Below are 21,117 nucleotides of genomic sequence, written 5' to 3'. Positions count from 1 at the left end.
ATTAAAGACAAGCTCAATAACTGGCAACATTCTAAGAATTGTACAATATAAGGCATGTAAACAGGCACATAGACAAGCATGGCAGCAGGAAAATAAACGAGTCTAAACAAGTCGAGCACTGTAGTATTAAATTCTCTTTATTTATTTTGTTGAATTATAAATTGTTTCCAGAATTTTATTGAATAATTTCACTTGCAAGAATTTGTATATCATTTGGGAGAAAGATTGAATTTTTAAACATTCTTTAGGACCGGCAAGTATATGTGGAAATTGAAATTAGTAAATGAATTCGTAACATGAATCAAGTACATTTTACATTTGAAATGCAATATTGGATACATATCATATCACATAGACATGGACCGGTTACAGCGTAATTTTTAGGAACTCCAGTGGCTTTTATAATGTGAGATTGCAAGAAATTCAGGGCAATATCGTCACTCCATGGAAATTTTACTCGTTCCATAACTACCAATTCCCCTCCATCAATTATCCACCAAACCCCAAAAAAAAAAAAGAAAAAAAAACTATCCACCAAACCAAATCGCTCCTCTCGCAGCTTTCTATCTCACAGGTTTTTTTTTTTTTTTTTTTTTAAGAAACTAATTTTTCATCTTATTTCTGAAATGATTTGGAATTCAGAAAGCTTATTCACTGCCTGAGGTATGTCTTTTGGTTTCTCTTAATCTTTTGCCACTTTTTCGTATTTTTTTCTCAAAGTTTTTGTGGTACTTGCATGATTAGGCAATTAAACTGTACTTGGATGAAAAATACATGAAGCTTTGACCTGCAGTATGTCAAAATCGAAAGCAAGTGATAGATAGTATTAAATTTCTGGTTTCTTTATAAAGTATTTGGCTTGCAGATTTTTCTTGCTTAGCAGATTTTTCTAGCTGGATAATCTTTCTTCTTGTCTTAGAACTGATCATTAAAAGAAGAAGAAGAAGCAAATGATTACCGGTTATTCCCATGGTAGTTAAATACAAAATAGAGAAGCAACAGATCACTGATTAGTTCTCCAGTTTAGGCTCATTCTTGTAGAGTTCAGATTCTTAACTCGAGTTTTTTGGTGTATTTTGTTGTTAACTATACTGGGATTTGATGTTTGTTGTTAAGCTGCACATTAAAAAGCATAAACTTAGAGCATAGACTGATTTTCTTGAGTTTTTGTTCAAACAAAGGCATTGGCTTTGCTGAGTAAGAAGGCAGGTTCTATGGTGGAGTACAACTTAAAGGTACTTTCTATCTGCAGCTTACTGTATATTGCTAATAGTAGTATTTCAGCTTTTTTTTATTTTAAAAAAAAACTCAGTGGTTATCCAATATGTCCTTAATCTAGATGGTTATGACTGGGCTTAATCTATCTAATGAGGCTGGAATGAGCATACTGTCAATTTAATCTGTTTCTTGGGTTAGATACTTGTGTTGGTACTAATTGAAATATGTTCTTTGTTTGATAAGTCTAGCAAGTATTATTACAAGTGGTATGTCAGTTGTTTTAGTTTAACTTTAATTATTAATGCAAATTGAAATTGTGAAATGTGGCAAGATAGGAGATGGAGAGGCTTGTATCAAGGAAGGGAATTAGGAAAAGAAATCTCTAACTTGTATTTTATGTTGACTAGAATAATATTAATGACTTTTTAACTACTATTAAACCATCCAATGTTCTGTGAACTTTTATTTCTTTTCCAGCTGCTGCCATTCATCTATTCAACTATAAATATAATGTATCACAAAGTATTTGACTTGAAAACTCGAGCCTTTGGTGGGAAAGACTCAACCTCATCGTCCAATATATTCAAGTGGACTGGTCTTTAATCTAGCTTAACTTTCTCATTCTCCCAGTAATTCTCCTACTATCTCCAGGCATGAGCATAAATATTGTCATTTACATCAGCTGTCCTTGCACTTAAACAAAAATCATGAGGAAGGAGTAAGTAATTGATACATTAGAACAATTCTTGATGGAGTTAGGAAGGGGAATAAGCCAGTTGATCAATGCCTAAGTGAATTGATTCAACTGATTTGGTCTTTTTTTTGTTCCCCTAAAGAAATCAATACTTTCTTATGCTGTCCAATAATTAGAGATAGAGTTTGAAATAAGCAAATAGATTGCTACACTCGACTACTAAAAAACAAAGGGCAAATTATATTTTACCCCCTGTGGTTTAGCGCTTTTTTATATAATCCCCCTATGGTTTCAAAAGCTATACATAACCCACTCATGATTTAAATTAAAGTATCAAAGTGACGAAAATAGTCATTCATAATGGAACTTCTAAAAATGTCGAAATTACCCTTATAAATACATAACACACTAACTCCGTATGATTTTTATGTTTTGCCATATACTCTCCTTATGATTTAATATTTTATCATATAACCCCTTTATAGTTTTCAAAATATACACATAACCCCGCTTGGTTAATAAATAATTTTCAACTTTACATAAGGGTATTTTTGACATTTTAGGTGACTCCGTACGAATAATCATTTCCGTCACTTTGACACTTTAATTCAAATCATGAGGGGGTTATGTATAGCTTTTGAAACCATAGGAGGTTATGTAAAAAAAAACACTAAATCACAGGGGGTAAAATAAAATTTGCCCAAAAACAAAAAAGCAACGTCAAGAGAAAGAGACAGAAATTCAATAGGGAATAAATTTTTCATGGTTACAACCATGTTAAAATATCAATTTCATGCTCTTCTTCTAGTTAATATATAAGTACGACTATTTCTGCAAGTGTACGCCAAATTATTGAAACCTGATGCCAACATACCAACAGTACCTGCCCTAAATCTCTCCAGATAAGGTGTTTCTTGAGTCCAATAAAAGTTCGAGAAAATAGTTTTGAGGGGAATAGTGGCTGAGAGCTTCAATGGCAGAGCCCACACCAGTGTCAACTCTAGCCATTCAAATATGCAATCAGATTAGCTCTGTTTTCAACCAACCCATCTCCGGACCCACCGCCCTGGATGTGATTGTGGAAGAAGTGGCGGCGACAGCCAAGGGCAACGGCCAAATCTTCGTCTACGGTGTAGGACGAGAAGGTTTAATGCTGAAGGCTTTGTGCATGAGGCTCTTCCATCTGGGTCTCTCCGCCCACTGCGTCTTCGACATGACCACCCCGCCAATCGCTTCTCCTGACCTCTTGATTGCTTCGGCCGGACCGGGGGGTTTCTCCACCGTCGATGCAATTTGCGAGGTAGCAAGATCCAACGGGGCAAGAGTAGTGTTGCTGACCGCTCAGCCTGAGTCAAAATCTTCTTGTGTCAAGCATGCGAGCGTGGTTGCTCATATCCCAGCTCAGACTATGGCGGATGATCAGGTTGCTGCTGATCCCAAATCTAAGCCATTGCTTCCAATGGGAAGCCTGTATGAAGGGGCCATGTTTGTGCTATTTGAGATGGTAGTCTTCAAATTGGCTGAGGTTTTGGGTCAGAGTTCAGAGGTCATTCGTGCTCGCCATACTAATCTTGAGTAGAATGTACGAGTTCTAAAACTTAATCGCCAGGACACTTGGGATTGACCCAATCATGTTATTCACTCTGCCTTTGCAAGAAAATCAGTCTTGAACTTCTGTTTTAGCCATATGTATGTATGAAATACATTAGCATTTTCTTTATGGGATTTCATGTATTGACTCCGATGTAATAAAATACAAAATGCTGAATTTCCTATTCCAAAGTGCAATGATGGGTGGCTTAGGCTTGTTAAGTGGATTAAGTGAATTGGCTTTTGACATGCTCAAACTCGTCCCATATAAAATTCTCATTCTTTTGAGCCCAATTTAAACTCAATTTAAACTCGGATATTGGGATTCTTGGGTTTGAATCGGACAAGTTCAAACTTATGTCGTGTATTTTTTACATTCATAAAATCTAGTCTTACATATAAAAAGAGAGAGTTGAGGTTAGGAATGGTGTTAGGAGACCTTGAGTGGGTGGACAATTTTGTAAATTCAATTTTGAAGGTACTGGTCAAGATTAGTTTCAACTCTAATCATGTGAGACCATGTGTCAATAGCTTTTTTTCCTGTTTGATTTGCTAATAAAAAATCCATGTATGTCTCTTGTGCATGCAAGTTAAATCTTTCATAAAATTTGGAATCATCTTCTGTGAAATGCAATACAGGTATGTTTGTTCTTCGTGCCTATTAGTTTTCAAAACTTCCAGCTAACTTTCAAATATGATACATTAGTAATTGCCTTACAAGTTTCACCAATCTTTTAAGGCTCACACTTGGGTAAATTCAGTTTTAATACATCTAATAGCCCAAATTGTGTGATACAATCTGGACCATTGAATGCTTGAAATCGAGTCTACCCAAGTTTTGACCATTTGTTATTACTCTCTTCCATATTTTATATTGATAGATTTTTTCTATAGCTTTCATCTGAGCAACATCAAGCATCGCGTGATGCCCCAAAAAAATAGTTTGGATAAGAGTTTATTTGGATGATTTATTTGAGATAATTACTGTAGCATTTTTTGTAATGTGATGTATGTGAGATAAAAAGATAATTTGAAAGATAAAAAGATTGTTGAAATTTGTGAAGTAAATTTTTTTTATTTGAAATCAAGCTAATCCAAACAAACCCAGTGTTAGCAACAGACATGAAATGGAAATGGGGCATCAAAGGCCCATTAAAGAGCAAGTTCCCTCTTAGCAGCTGCAGTTGCTCTATCTAAGCCTGAGAGTAATTTTGGACCAGTAAAAACGCTACATTTGCTGGCCGAGTCCGTTTGCCCAAGTGTTGGGCAACAGGCCCAATCTTGGCTCATTCATGCGCATGAGCCTCAGGTCAAGACCGGGCCACCCGTCATGTTGTAAAGACTGCTGTATGTTTTTTATTATAGTGTTTTTAATGAATGTATAAAATTAAAAAGCAACATGTTCATGTAGTTATTTTGAACAAAATTTAGTGCATTAGCATAAAATCTTAGCTAACAAATGCATAATTATTTTAACAAAAATTATTAAGTTTAAATGTAGAGAAATGTTTAGCATATAAGTTATTCTTTTCAGTATTATTAATCCACTGCACAATATTTCGACCAAAAGCTTGTATAGCCCAAAACTCAGCAATATTTTAATTGGGCACAAGGTTTAAAGCCCATTCTCAATCCAATCCTAAAAGATGTGAAGCTCGGCCCTATTTGGTTGGTTTAAGGCTGTATGACACCGACCCTAGAGGGTGGTCATGGGGTAGGCAACAATTCCAATTTTGGTTCCAAATATTTTCCCAATTCGGATTTCAAACAAGTTGACAATTGAGAAATTCAGAGAATCCTAGCAAAATAAGTCATCTGCAAATCATGACACAAAAATTTTAATATAAAAATACCATACACTTGGAAAGAAACTACAACCTAAGTTGCTTTCTCTCTATCTCACCTTCTCTTTCATAAATTCCTCAACACTTTATACACAAAACCTCCAAAGTAAAATCATATTGACAAATTCTAGAACCATTTGTAAGTTTTTAAAGGTGTCCTCAAGCAATATGTCACCAGACGATCAACTACTCCTAGAAAATGGTCCCAATGTTTTCAATTCTGATTTAAGGGGAAAAAAAATACAACTGATAAATTTGGTCAGTTTCTAGCTAGGGTAAGAATGATATGGCCGTTAAAATATACCAAAAGAGCCAAGATTGTCTAGAAAAGTTACTTTTACATGACTCTAACTATCAGCAACTATGCAGATCTTGTCAAATTTTTTCTTTAAGTTTATACTATAAACTCTAAGGCTCAAATTTGTTCTCCTTTAACTGGAGGCCACTTTAGTCCAGTACACTCTAGGGGACTAAGCCAATATCTATCTCATTTAAAATTTAAGCATATATGTAGTATTACTTCTTTCTCAATTATACATGTATCATTAGATTTTGGTGGCTTATTCCTTTACAAGCTAATTAGGGAAGGGTTCTTGAAACTCTCTTCACTATTAGGTTCAGAATTTGAATCACAGACCTGACAGTTGGGATTAAAAAGAGTGTGGAGAGGGATGAGAGGTAAAAAATAATAGTAATAACAATAATAAATTAAAAAAAGGATTTTTAATGAGCGCCCGTTAACACATCTAAAATTCATCTAATCTATTATATATATATACTATAATTATTATCCTCCCTTATATTTATATAATTTTCCTATTTAATCTTATCTACCCTCTCATGTATTTATTTACTTTTTGTAATTAATCTTACATTTTTAAAAATATGGCATTTGAAATATATTTTATCGAGTGTCCAATGGTCACATGTTAAACAAACATTTAAAAATAAAGCTAACCAAAATGTGACATTATGTTGATGTATAAATGACAATAAAAACTAAAATGTAACATATAGATGGTGGTATACTGCCGCAAATCCAGTGTGAATACTTTTTATGGCGGTATATATCTTGGCATTTTACGCCATAATTTACGTGCCCCGTAAAGCCAAAATTCTTGTAGTAACTAAATCAATAACTATATATTGGACAATGAAGTGTTAAGATCCATGAAGAATGGGGCTAAAATGGGAGCTTATAGGTGAATTAAACAAATTACACTGGTTAAAATAATTATATGCAAAAATGATTTTGCAAACGTGAGAATATGCCTCAAAGTACAAGAGATTGAACTTGTAACGTTTCACTACTAACTGAAAATTCAGAAGTTGAGGTGTTCAAATTCGTGTAGATTAATCCACGAGCACTGTCGCAGAATTCTTGTTAAGTGTAAGCTACTATACCTAAAACGTTGAAAAAATAAAACTAAACCATATTTTAAATGCAGTTTACAGCTGCAACATACAATAATTTAAGTGCAGTTAATGTTGTTAACTTGAAGTATCTGTATAGGTGCTTGCCTTGGGTAAACAATAGAATAATTAGACTAGTTGTTTCATGCATGGTAGAGCGAGACTAACTAGAATTGATATTTTCATGTTGCCATGGATGAGAATGGGATCTATTGGACATGCTTTTTAAACTTTACCTTTTAGCTCTTTCAGGTAGTTGCGACAAGATTATAACTGGAAAAATTTCACAAACCATTCTTGAGGTTTATGAAAAATTTTATAATTCTCCTCAAGTTTTTGAAATAGATTTATCTAACGAGTGTCCTATATGTTTAGGTATTAATTTTTTGATAAGAGTGAAACTAATTTAGAAAAGTATTTAAGGGTGCGATTGATAAAACTGAAGTTTGAAAACTGAAATCCGAATCCATTAAGTTATTGAATTATTAAGTATTAAATCAAATACATTTGAGTGTATATCATATTCAATGATAAGTGAATAGTTTATCACTTATTTTTGGAAGTAAAGTTTTGCCTAGAAAATTCAGTGCTACTTAATTAATTCAGATGCTCAATTTTTAGTTATCAAATGCATCTAAACATATTAAGATCTGAATTCATTATATTTAAGTGCTGAATTGGGTTATCAAACATGGCCTTAATGCAGGAGAGACAAATTTTACAAGCATGTGTATTTATAAGGTAAGTTAGGTGTAATTTAAGCGTCTTAACAAGTGCTTTTACTTGCTCAAAATAACAATTAAGTTGAAGTAGGTTCCCCTGGGGCACTTTTTAGAAAAATCCTTGCAAAAATTAGACTTGCATTGTTTAATTTTAGGTTTTCTCAACAGATTCAGCCCGCTTCTACTAGACATTGAACCCACGTCTATTAGATATTGATTTTCAAGGGAAATCCCGGATTTTATTTCCATATTTACCCTTGATGATCTCTAAAGAAAGCTTGCACTCGAATCCCTATTTACGAAATATTTTGTTAAAAAGGTGCAATTGAATCCCTAACTCATGAAAGAGCACAATTTTTGATAATTTATTTTTAGATGCATATGAACTAACTTGTGAGCAAAATATATCTTTTTACTACTACACACTTAACTGCTCAATGATTCATAAGTGAGAATGCAAGGCCTTTGAACTAAATGCTTGAAATCATGCTATAATCATAATTCAACTCCTAGCATGCTTTGAGCAAAAAAAAAAAATTTAATTATATAGTTAAAAAAGGCATGAAAAAGATACAAAATGAAGTTACAAATTTTTTATAGCATGGCGAGAGTAAGTTTTGAAACAAAATTCAGCATGTGCCTATTGAAAGCTAATATTTAATTGACATGAGCCATTTATGGCAAGGAAATCTGAACATAAGGGATGTAATTGTAAGTTTAAAAACTTGAACGGACCTATGTGTAATTGTCACAAACCTAAAGGGATATCTGTGAAACTATGTCTTGAATAATTAAGTACACGATATTAACGGACAACATATTTTAAAAATTCTTATTTTTTTTTACAATAATTATCAAAATACAGGAAGTTAAACTTAACCAAACGTTAAAGATAAGAAACTCTCTATGATTCCATTGGATTTTGACATTCCTTCATGATTCATACAGTTCGATCAAGAATTTTTTTTTTTTTAATGAATGTCTATTGAGTACTTGTTAAAAATTAAAATATCAAAATCACACATAAATTACTGTGTAACTACACACTCACATTTATTGAACCCTGAATTGTGATAATTTTTCGAATTAACTATACTTTTCCTAGCCACGAACTCTTATATAAGCATCTTATATGTTGTATATCATTACATCAAATGAATGCGTAAGTTAGCAAATGTGCATTCATACAGTAGTTAAGAAAGTTGAACTTCTGATTTTTGTGTCTTAAAACTAGGGGTGCAAACGAGCCGAGCTCGAGTCGAGCTTTGGCTAATTGAGCCGAGCTCGAGTTAATTTTGTGAAGTTCGAACTCGAGCTCGAGCTCGATGAGCTCAAAATATCAAGCTCGAGTTTAAAAAATAAAAAAATAATTATTATTATTTTATTTTTAAAAAATTAAAAATAATTATTTATTTTTAAAAATGAATAAAATAATAATTTTTTTAACAAATAATAAAATATTAGGGATATATATATAATTTTATTATTAAAATAAAAAATAAAAAATAAATATATAATTGAGCTCGCGAGCGGAGTTTAATGTTTTTGAGCTCGAGCTCGAGCTCGAGATCGATTTAATTAGCTTGAGCTCGACTCGAACTCGATATTGACGAGCTCGAGTCGAGCTCGTATTCGCGAGCGGCTCGATTCGCGAAACACCCCTACTTAAAACCTTTAAGAAGCTAGTTGCCACATGCATAGGAAGTTGGGAGCTACAGAAACGATTGTGATTGATTAGGTACCCAATGTCTCCATTTGGGTCTGCGTCTTACATGGATTCCAAATCCAAATGTAAAGAAAGGAGAAATCAATCAATGTAAAACTGTAGTATACGTAGAATTCGGTAAATGTAAATGCACCATGTAATTCAGCAATTAGACAAAAGACTCCCTCTCTGCTTTTAAAATTAAAACCTACTTACTACCCTCTTTTGTTTTGGATAAAATTGCAAAATAGATGGAAAACTCTTTAATAGACAACCCTTGCCAAAATGACTTTTCTGCCTTGTAGTAAGACATTAAATTTCACCTACACTTTCCAGTTTTCTTAATCAATTCCAACAATTATGCAATTATACGTGGAGTTGATAAATATTTTTTGTTATCGATGAAAAAGAAAAGAAAATTGTATAAATTTCAGTTTGACCTCTAAACTTTTCTACGTTTTCGTCTCAGCCCACTAGAGGGTATTTTGGGTAACCAAAAAAATGACAAATGGTAAGACAATTGAACTGACAAATTTCATACATCTTACAACCCACGCCATAGCTGCTTGATCGTCAAAAAACATTTGAAATGACAGATTTCATCCATCTTACACTTTTACCCAAAACGTAGAGGTATTACGTAGAATTCAAAAAAAAAAAAAGAGTTTATGTGTCAAAACTACAGGTGTGTATAGCAAGATTTTAAAATCGAGATCCTGCCTTGAGTTGTTTTGGAAGTCATAAGATCAAATCATAGGTAGGATTGTGGAATCGTACGATTCTACCTAAAAAAAAAGTAAAAAATTAATATTTTATTTATTTATAAGTTTATTATTCATAAAAACATGTATAAATATATGTTGAGAATGCAATGCCAGCTGAAAGAGCAAATTTATTCTACTAAAATGTATAATTTCTAGCATTACATACTAATAGATAAAGGTTTAAATTACTTCTGAATTTATTTTATTTTTTGGCTAAAATTTTGAAAATAAATATCATTGATCTAAATTCGTGAAATTTAAGATTTTGTATCTAAATTATTAAGGCATCTCTTACTTTATATAATATGTACTTAAATCCACGAAATTCAAGTGATCCAACAATAATGTTACAAACTATAAGATCTTAATAGGATTCAGATTGAATTCACAAACTTGAATTGTATAATTGTGTAATCCTCAGATCATAAAGTCTGGATTTAGAGTTTAACAACTATTGCGTATGGTACATGCTATCTTTTTCTTTTACAATTTTTGAACCGTAACTCGAAGATTTTGAGTCGGAAGTATTTAAACAGCCATAAGTACAGTTGGAAAAATGGCAGGGTATAGGTAGGACTGCGTAGGTGCAATTTTATACGATTTTTTGTAATTATTATATTTTATTGGTGTACACTTATGTTATGGTATTGTACGTGTAATTTTATTGTATATTAGTTAAAAGTATAAATTATGTTTCTGTATCCCAAATATAACAAACTACATAAGTATACATCAAAACTTGTAAAAAGTACGACAATTAAACACAATCCTGCCAAAACCCAAAAGTATAACTGCACCTGTCCTGTGTCCTTCAGGTGCCGTAAGCCCACAATACACGTGTTGGCTCTTTCCAAAGCCACCGCAGCCTTTATTTAGATGTAATTAATAGAGATGTTAACGCATCCTATTTCTTTACTCTCATTAATAACGTTTCATTTTTTCCTCATTAATACTGCCTTCATTTTCTTACTTTGTTTTGATAATTAAACATTTGAGTGTATTCAGTTCCGATCATCATACAAACAGGATATACTCCTAGAACTATAAATCACTTATGGAGAATCTTACAAATTTTCTTTCAACATAATTCTCACGTTCACAGCAAAATTTGAATGTATGACTTTTTATAAAAGAGTTGTCCGCTCTTATTGATTGAACCAATTTGTACTGGTCCATTTATCATGCTAATGTGGTCTCCGCTAGTACTTGGCCTCTTTGGGAGGGGGCAAGCTAGTTCTCCGAAGATATGGTAAGTAGTAATGCTACTTATAAATGGGGGGCGGCCGTGTTCATTTGCGCCGCCAACTTTATGGAGCTCTAGTGTAAGCCCAGTAGATTTTGAGAGCTATTGTTGAAAAGTAGTAATCCTCTCTGCTTTTGGATTATGGAAAATTTCAAACCTTTTGCTTGCTCAAACAAATTTTGAACTTGAAAATTCTTTAAGCCAATATACATGGCCTAACTTCTTGCTTTGCATAATTTTACTGCTTTGAAATGTTGTGTAGCGATAAATATGTAATCAACTACTACATATCTTTTTGTAATCAACGACACTTTAGACTAAAACTCCTAGTAAAAATGTAAAATGAACATATGTAACGAGATTATTTGTTTTGTACCATCTATAACGCGACATTAGCAATTTCATTTTTGATAATCGACCCCTCTTGATTTTTTTAGAGGCTTTATTCTGACTGGGAATTGAGGAGCAGGTGGTTAGATGGACAACTTGAACATCCTATGGAGAGAAGATGAAGTTGTGTAAGAGGATGGCCAGTGTTGAACTTCCTAAATTGATCCTGTCTTTTGTCTTGGAAATTGCACGGACGGATAGATCGACGACCTTAAGGCTAAATCTAACAGAATGGCCTCCCGTCTTAATTTTATACATTTTAGTGGTCAAAATCAGACTTTTAATAGTTGAGTGACCAAAATTCGATGATTGTAAAAGTTTAATGGCCAACCGGATAATTTGCAATATTTTTGTCCTTTCATATGATTCAAAATTTAAAAAAGAAAAAGAGTATTTTCAACAAATATGAAAGTGCCGATGTCAATTCCCTTTTTCCTTTCTTATCTCATACTTGCTCTGAAATATAAATGACGTAGCGAAGCAAACAATTCAGAAAATTCAGATGCCCAAAATGACTGACATCCAATACTACACCACGTTCTTTATCATCTCCTTCATCTCAACACTTGTAATTCGATCCTTTTCAAAGAAAACCAATCGCCCTCGTTTCCACCTCCCGCCTGGCCCGCGCCCGCTGCCCATCATCGGTCACCTCCAACTCATAACTTTTCCTTTGGACCAGTTTTTCCAGAAGCTATCAACCAAATATGGCCCCATTATTTACCTCCAATTTGGTGCTTCAAAGCAGATTATCATATCATCTGCTTCTTTGGCAACAGAAATCTTCAAAACCCAAGATCTTGCATTCGCTTCTCGGCCGCCTTTTGCTGTTGAAAATAGGTTAACTTTTGTTGCCTCTAGTTTTCTCAATTCTGAGTATGGAGATTACTGGAAGTTCATGAAGAAGCTTTGCATAACTAAGTTGCTTAGTCCCCAAGCATTAGAGGCCTCAAGTGGGGTTCGCAGACAAGAATTACGCAGTTTCTTGCGAAAGATTGTGGAGAGTGCATCTCTTCTAAAGCCCGTCGACGTTGGACTTGAGCTCTCAAAGCTAACAAATAACATAATCTGTACGATGGCAATGAACACTAATTGTTCGAGCAACGATGATGAAGCTGAAAAGTGTAGAAAATTAGTGCAGGAGACGTTTGAACATGCTCTCAAGTTGAGTATTGGAGATGTTTTGGGGCCATTCAAATGGTTAGGCTTCTGGATTTATGGGAAGCAGGCCGTGGATGTGGAAAGAAGGTTTGATGGCATGCTAGAGAATATATTGAAGCAGCATGAAGAAAAAAGAGAAGAAAACAGCAAAACTAGCCAATATAAAGATCTGATAGATGTTCTTTTGGAGATGCATTATGATAACCAAGCTGAGTTTAAACTGACTAGAACTCAAATCAAGTCTTTCCTCCTGGTATGTGATTTTAAGTACTTGCTTTTCTTTCTTTTTTCTGTTTTGCTTTCAGATATCCAGATCTTCAGCAATTTAGTTATTTATTATTTTTTTTTGTTATTTACTATTGTTATTTGTATCTAGAATATGATTTGGCAAGTCGACCAAGTCATAGATAGTTAATTCTTAAACTAACTTAAAAGGTTTCTCTGAATGACAAAGAAAAAATATGAGGAAGAAAATAAGGGAAAAAAAAGAAAAAGAAAAAGCACGAAGGTATACATAAATACGTACTGTTAGTCTATGAATCTATTTCTGATATTCATTTCTCAAAATGAGATTAGAATTTCTTTATATCCTTTGCTAGTTTGTGCTCGCAACAAAAAATTTAAAAAAAAATGATTGAGAAGAAGACCAAATATGGAACTTCCTCATATTCTTTTGATGCAATTATTATATCTAAATTTGGATTGTGTTCTTCGTCAATTAGGACATATTTGTGGCAGGCACTGATACTTCTGCGAATACAATGCAATGGACTTTAGCTGAGCTCATAAACCATCCTAAAGTTTTCAAGAAAGTTAGAGAAGAGATAGATTCACTTGTTGGCAACTCAAGACTTGTTGAGGAATCAGACGTCTCAAGTCTACCCTATCTCCAAGCTGTAATGAAGGAAATACTCCGATTACATCCTCTGGGTTCTCTCATACCAAGAAAATGCCGCGAACATTGCAAGATTGATGTCTTTGATATACCTAAGAACACAACCATACTGATCAATACATATGCAGCCATGAGGGATCCTAACCTTTGGGATGATCCTAACGAATTTAAGCCCGAAAGATTCTTGATTTCCAAGGATACACAGAAAACCTTAGCTCGGCAAGATCAAATGGAAGGACAATTTCTGGATCTCTTAACTTTTGGAGGTGGGAGGAGAAGGTGTCCAGGAATGATGCTGGCTTTCCACACAATGAGCCCTACAGTTGCTGCCATGGTTCAGTGCTTCGACTGGATGCCGATTGAAGAGGGAAGGGAAGCTGATGCAGTGAATATGGAAGTCAGAAAAGGGTTTATTCATGTTATGGAACAATCACTTGTATGCACTCCTCGAGTTCGTCTCAATCCACTTGACTGCATAGCTTGATCTTGGAAAAATAATGCATTACCAAACTTGGTGCAGGATTACACTTTTGTTGGATAGTTGCGTTTTGCCAACAAAAATTTACAAGAAGTTTAGCACAATGATATGTGTAAGCAGCATATTTACTTTTATGAAAAATAATAAATGACTGAATTATAATTTTGTTTATAAAAGAAAATGTTGTCTTGGTTTAGTTAAATAGGGATATTATCGGTTTCTTTTTTCTTTTATCCCTTCATCGTTTAATTTTCACATATTTGGTCCCTCGAAGTATGGATGTTTCCACTTTGTCTTCCATATAGCTTTTGACATTAATGCAATTTGTTTGGTATGATTGTGAAATTTGCACTTCTAGTTTTCACTAAGATGCTTGTCTCGAGGAATATGATTTTTGGAGTTATATAAAATGTGACAAAGCTAAATTAAAAGTTGACAAGTATCCAAAAATGTAGAAACCGCCTAAATTTTTATTTTTTTTAAAAAAAGAACTTGATAGACAAGAGATGCTAAAAGCAAGGCATGATTAGGGACTAAATTAAAACTAGCATCAAACTGAAGGAGATAAAACAACGATTTTCACTCATTTTAATTATTTTAGCAGGATAATTTTCATTTGATAACTTATATGGTTTAAAAAGAAAAATAAAGTTTGTAAATGGATACTAGTATCCTATTCTATGCATGTAATCATAAAATTCAAAATGAAATTTTCTTAATCCTATTGTACTAGCTAAATAATTTCCTTATTATGTTTCAATAATATGTAGTCCATTATCAATTCTTACTAGTGAATTCTGCAAATAGACTGTTTATTGATGCTAAAGTTCCAAATAGAATGAATTCTAATTTTTACCAAAAGTACAACTCTTGAAAATAATTTTATATAAATACATTCAACGAATCCTTAAAAAACCCAATCCTGACTTATTATTAGGCCTAAACAAAACTATATATGCTTCGGAACTTCTACCTGCTGAGAGATATCAACTGTTCTTCACTTAAATCTTATCTGATTCTCATGTACAAAAGTAATTGAGCATCAAATACTGAAAGTCAAACGCCAATTGTGCAACTGAGAATTAGAAACTGGGCCTTAGACCCACCACTCTTGTTCTTCATATCTCAAGGCCCATTACACAGTGTTGGGTCTTTCTTCATATTCTCCTTCTTGTTCATTGCAGTGATGGGCCTGATGCCCATTACCCAGCAACTGAAACTCTAAAATTATCTTGGCCCAACTAAGTGGGAGATGAAGTATAGGGGGTATACAAAAACTTTTTCATAATATTATTTTTTTTGAGTAAATTTTATATACACTGTCACCGTTTAATTTATGAAATGCGTGTAAAAGTTGAATTTCAAATTCAAAATTTGCATAGCTGTTATTCATCTAACGTTGATAGTGTATATACACTGTCAGTGTAGGAGAGATTAATCCTATTTTTTTAGGTACTTAATAACTAATAATTATAATATCATTCTTTACTAATATTATGTTTTTTACCCATTTTTTCATAGTATTATGTTTTACTAATGTTATTGATCAAATCTCATGTGCACAGCTCAATTTTCTGCCGAATAATTGTTGCAAAACATTTTTCATTGGTTTTCTAAATTTCTACTTTTCAGGTAACCTCTCTGCTTGTGTGGATGCGTGTTTATTTATTCAAAAATCTTTTCCTGTATTTCTTTAATCCTCTGAATTTCTTGATTTCGAGATATTCCATTTATGATGTACTGCCATATTTACTTTCATCTATATTTACTATATTCAGATTGTTCAAGAATTGAAAACATGCTTTCAATTTATTCCAATATGGTCATGGAATCTTACTGGCATATCTGATATGGCCATACAGAAAATTTAAAAAATGTCATAATTCTGGATTTTCATGTAATAAGTTGAAACTAAGAGCTTTTTTTTTAATCAAAATGATGAATCCTTTTTCTTTCAAAAGAATGCGGCTCACAGGGTAAGCTCAATTCCCTATGCTTTCAATGAGATTCTTAACTCAATGAGATTATAAACATGCTTTTGATCCTCCACGTCACTTTCTGTGACAAAATTGTTATAGTATCAGAAATCCTTAACGTTTAAATTCGTTCATCTGACGCTAGGAATAGCCAATAATTCATGTGACTGAATAAAAAAGCTAGGGCGGCTCTAAGTTATCTTGTTAAATCATCTCTCTGTGCTTCATGTAGGAGCTCGATCTAGGACCCTATTAATTAATTAATTGGTGGAAGTAGTGCAGTTTTATTTCTTTAATTACCATTGAAACAAAAGCTATAGCCTATGTTTTACAATTTGGGAAATGCCAACAATTAAAAGTAGAAGCAATTTGGGAATTTTGCTAGCATTCAACGGTTAAATGAGAAATTTGACTTGTGAAAGGGCTAATCTAGCAAAAAAAAAAAAATAACGTTAGGAAGTAAATTACAGAAATATTTTTGTTTGGAGAGGGAAGGGGGGGGGGGGATTATTACGTTTGACCCTATGAAAATTTCAGATTGTCAACCTGTGGAGAAGGTTTTGCTTCCATTCATCTCGTTTATGCTCATGAAGTATAAAGTCAATCGCGGCAAAGTAATTCATCACACTAATTTTTCCCGGAGTGAGAAATACTGCAGTCACTGGCATAGCTTTCACCTAAGGAATTTTGGAGCATTGCTTCTGGTACTAAACAAACGGGTGATACGAAAACCAACAATGAGTTAGAATGCTGGTGCAATTTCATTCCGCTCTACATTTTGTTAGTCCATTTGTGCTGAACAATTTCTAACAATTCGATTAATGAAATTTTTATTTTGACTATCAAAAATGTAAATCGCGATGCCCTCAAATTGGAATGACAATAAACTCAATTCATTTCATTCACAGGGAAGCATAAGAATCCAAGGAACCGCAAAGAAAAATACGGAATAGAGTGAAGAAGGGGAGGACTTTGGATTAAAGTAAATTGGGAATGCTCTCAAATCACGAGATGCTTTTCTCGATTAAGAATCGTATAACTAACTTGATCATAAATCTTTAAACTTCTGAAAATAATTTAACAAATAATTTAAGCAATTATCTAACAACCGCAAGTTGAAAATAATTAAGCAATTACCTAATTTTGTGGCTTTAGTCTTGTTTCCTAAAAAAATACATCATCTGGCACTAAACTTTTTCAAAAGAACTCTGAAAAAGTGTGTCATTGATCATTAAACGTTTCCAAATTCTCACTTCGCCCACTTTACTATTTTTGGTTACAAAATGACAAATATGCCCACACAAAATATATTGTGCAGCTCAGGTGCGATGTGATTTCATTTCAGGAAAATAGCCAATTTCGCCTCTAAACATTTTTATTGGTGCTGATTTAGTCCTTAACTTTTATTTTTGGCTAATTTGATACTTGAATTTATTTTGCAATTCCAATTAAGGACGTCCGCGATGGCAACACTACTTAAAATTGATTCGACTCTTAATTGACTAACTAAATAGGGATATTATGCGAACGACACTCATTCGACTGTAATAAAACACGTAAATCGTATAAAAGATCATCTGATAAAACTTTTAAATCATCTAAACAATCATCAGATAAAACTTTTTAAAGTTTAATCTTGTAGTTTTTTTAAAACAATTTACTTAATTTATTAAAGTCTCATGAGCGACGTTCTCAAAATACCCCTATTTAATTAGCTAATTAGGAGTTAGATCAGTTTTAGGTGGTGACGCTGTCATGAAAGTCTTTAATTGGAACCATAAAATAAGTTCAAACATTAAATTGACTGGGAATAAAAGTTAAGAACTAAATTAGTACTAGTAAAATAGTCTAGGGACAAAATTGGTGATTTTCCGTTTCATTGCTTTCAACGGATTCGACGGAATTGTGCAATTGATCATGTTTAGGAGCTTAGTATAGGCCAATTGGCATTAAAATATTATAGTGGACTAAATAATTTTAGCAAAGTTTAGTGACTTGTGGCACTTTTAACATTCTTTTTTCCTTTTCTTTTTATTAAAGAAGGCTATTTTGTAGTGATGCAAGGATTTTTTTTTTTTTTTTAAACGTGTTTTTATTCATATATGGATAAACAATAAACAGAAATTTCCTTCTACATATGTTTAATTTTCCGAATTGAAGGTATTCCTATTCTGTCTAGACGTATTGCCCCACGAGCCAGTCTTGGGAACGTAGAAAAGGTGTCATATAACCTGACTTGTTGTTGTGGATGAGATACCCCCTCATTGGACAACGCATCAGCAACTGTGTTAGCCTCCCGATAACAATGTGATAAACAAGTTGCGTCCTCCAAAAAATGCTGAATCTGTCTGACCTCCCTTGTAATCTGCCATGGACACTGAATTTGACGAAGAATAATTCGAACTAAGGCCAATGAGTCCGATTGTATACATATATTCCCAAATCCCCTTTGTATACACGTTTGAAGACCAATGAGAAGTGCCCGAACTTCTGCATGGAGACTTGTAGTTTGTCCAAAATAGGCCGAGAAACCAAAGAGTGGTAATCCCGTTGAATCCCTTAGAACACCACCACCTCCACCCAGTCCTGGATTACCCTTAGAACAACCATCTGTATTTAGTATGAACCGCCCTGACTCCTTTGACTCCCAGCGAATAACTTTGAAGGCAACCTTTCCAACAGTAAAATTCGGCAAATCATACAATTGTCGGAAGGACTGTGATCGGATTGCTTGTTTGAAATGAATCCCTACCATGGACTGAATTTCCAAGAAAATTGCTTGGCAAATTGCAGATGATCGCATTTGAGCACCTTCAAACATTGCTTTATTTCTTGCCTTCCAAATTTGCCAACAAATAATAGTAGGAATAATTCGGCCCATAATCCGCCGTAACTCAGAATCATACGACCTCAACCACCACCCTACTATACGAGAGCGCAAAGAAGTTCCTGGGCTTAATCCACATAATCCTCCAAAATAACTCCAAACTACCGACGCTGTGTGGCCGTTGGAGAATAAATGCTCAATAGACTCCTCGGATGCCGAAGGACAACAGAAACACTTGGACGGTAAATGAAAACCAAGTTCACATAGCCTATCTGGTATCGGTATCCTTCCTCGCAACAATCTGAACATAAAAAATGAAACTTTGAAAGGGATACGAGGATGCCAAATCGAAGCAAAAACCATCGACTTATTTCGAGTCTGCCTAATATCTTGAAACGCTGAATGTATGGAAAATTTTCCAGATTACCAAAAATGACACGCCCCCTCTTTTGCAACCCATAACATAGAAAACTCCACTTGTCGGCTCACATTTACCATCCTCCGCCATATTGAGGAGTCCTTATTTTTGAGTTCTACCTGACAAGGATGAAGACCTCTGCAGTACTTTGCTTTCATGAATGTCTCCCATAGCGACGATCTTGTTCGGAAATTCCACCATAGCTTGGAAGAAAATGCTGTGTATACGTCTTGTAGTCTCCGGAAACCAACTCCGCCCTCATCAATCGGATAACATAGTTGAGCACCATCTTATCCAGTGAAACTTTGATTCGTTGAGTGATGATCCCCAAAGGAAGGATGAGCAGGTTTTTTCAATGATTTTAAACACCTTACCCGGGAATCACAGATGCTGACATTAGATGCACTGGCATTGATTCCAAGACATGCTTGATTAGGACTATCTTGCCTCCGAAGGAAAGTAACCTTGATTTCCATGATTGAATCCTCCCTATAATAGACTGGCACACTCCTCCAAAATATGATGATTTACATCTTCCAAAGTAGAGCGGAAACCCTAAATAATATATCGGAAAAGGCTTGTAGGAAAACTTTGTGATACGATGAATCACCCTCCGTCTCGCCGTTGACAACATTGGATGGACCAAGTAACAACTTTTTTTGCACATTAATAAGTTGTCCCGAACATCTTTGATACGCCTCTAACACCTGCATGATCGCCCTTAGAGACAAGGCGGATTCCATTTGCAAATATGAGAATATCATCCGCAAACGCCAAGTGAGTTATATCTGGACAACCATATGGAACTTTGAAACTCAAAAAGCCCGATTGCAGTGCAAGGTTGTTCAATCCTCTAGACAATACTTCAGCTCCGATAATGAATAGCGCAGGTGATAAAGGTCACCCTGACGAAGTCCTCTCATGGACTTAAAGAAACCATGTGAAGACCCATTAATAATAATTGAAAACCAAACATTAGAAAGCAAGCGCCATACCATATCAATAAATATTTCCCCAAATCCAAAACTTCTCAGGACATTGATGATATGACCCCAAGCGACCGGTCATATGCCTTAGACATATCTAGCTTCATAGCCACATTACCACCTCTATTCCTTTTTCCAATACCCGAAACCACCTCCTGAGCCAGTAGAAAATTTTCCGTTATATTACGACCCTTCACAAAAGCCTGTTTGCTGGGGGGAAATTATTCTTGGCAACATTCCAGCCAGTCTATCCGCCAAGATCCGGAAAGCAACTTATTGAAAAAGTTACATAGACTGATTGGTCTGAAATGAGAAAATTCTTGAGGATTTGACATCTTTGGAATTAGTACGATCGAGGTAGAAGTGATAAACCGAGGTAACTCTGCCCCACAGAAAAAACTGAGTATTGCATTATGAATATCTTGTTTGATCACTTCCCACGCAAATATAAAAAATTTTCCTGTGAAACCATCCGGGCCAGCAGCACTTTCCTCATCCATTGATTTTACTACTTGATATACCTCCTCGATCGTAGGCAGTGACTCCAGCTTTCCATTGTCCTCTGGAGAAATCATACGAGGAATTAGGTGCAACATATCTGAAAAAGAGTCCAAAGGACCTGTGAAAAGATCATTAAAATATGATATTGCTTCACTTGCTATGTCCTCCTCCTTGTCCATCCAAACTCCATTGGAATTTTTGATGCAATGTATCATTCCTTGAACACGTCTTTGCTTTACCACCGCATGAAAATACCGTGAATTCCTATCTCCCTCTTTAAGCCATTTGACTC

General features: G+C 34.3%; 2 protein-coding genes across 4 annotated transcripts; both read left to right on the top strand.

Annotated features, from left to right (window-relative positions):
• Nucleotides 1-516: 516 nt before the first annotated feature.
• LOC113765333 (3-hexulose-6-phosphate isomerase) lies at nucleotides 517-3,700 on the top strand. 3 transcript variants are annotated; one of them, XM_027309470.1, is made up of 3 exons: nucleotides 517-663; nucleotides 1,182-1,235; nucleotides 2,815-3,700. In XM_027309470.1, the coding sequence occupies exon 3, from the start codon at nucleotides 2,886-2,888 to the stop codon at nucleotides 3,489-3,491; it is 606 nt and encodes a 201-aa protein (XP_027165271.1). In that variant the 5' UTR covers nucleotides 517-663; nucleotides 1,182-1,235; nucleotides 2,815-2,885; the 3' UTR covers nucleotides 3,492-3,700. The 3 variants fall into 3 exon arrangements, with proteins under 3 accessions (XP_027165271.1, XP_027165273.1, XP_027165272.1); XM_027309472.1 differs by having other exon boundaries at nucleotides 2,793-3,700; XM_027309471.1 differs by lacking the exon at nucleotides 517-663 and having other exon boundaries at nucleotides 697-1,235.
• Nucleotides 3,701-12,094: 8,394 nt separating this feature from the next.
• On the top strand, nucleotides 12,095-14,243 carry LOC113766687 (cytochrome P450 705A5-like). Its single transcript, XM_027310852.1, has 2 exons — nucleotides 12,095-12,997; nucleotides 13,467-14,243. The coding sequence occupies exons 1-2, from the start codon at nucleotides 12,095-12,097 to the stop codon at nucleotides 14,121-14,123; spliced, it is 1,560 nt and encodes a 519-aa protein (XP_027166653.1). The 3' UTR covers nucleotides 14,124-14,243.
• The last annotated feature ends 6,874 nt before the right edge of the window (nucleotides 14,244-21,117 follow it).

This window comes from Coffea eugenioides, chromosome 3, assembly GCF_003713205.1.
Source record: "Coffea eugenioides isolate CCC68of chromosome 3, Ceug_1.0, whole genome shotgun sequence".
Lineage (NCBI taxonomy): Eukaryota > Viridiplantae > Streptophyta > Magnoliopsida > Gentianales > Rubiaceae > Coffea > Coffea eugenioides.
The sequence above is the reverse complement of the archived record's forward strand: the minus strand, read 5'-3'. Positions and strand labels throughout refer to the sequence as shown.

Bases quoted from the DNA above. Each gene is read 5' to 3' on its own strand.
- LOC113765333 (XM_027309470.1), top strand. From the start codon at position 2,886: ATGGCAGAGCCCACACCAGTGTCAACTCTAGCCATTCAAATATGCAAT.
- LOC113766687 (XM_027310852.1), top strand. From the start codon at position 12,095: ATGACTGACATCCAATACTACACCACGTTCTTTATCATCTCCTTCATC. The intron at 12,998-13,466 runs GTATGTGATTTT...TTCGTCAATTAG, and splicing joins AAATCAAGTCTTTCCTCCTG to GACATATTTGTGGCAGGCAC.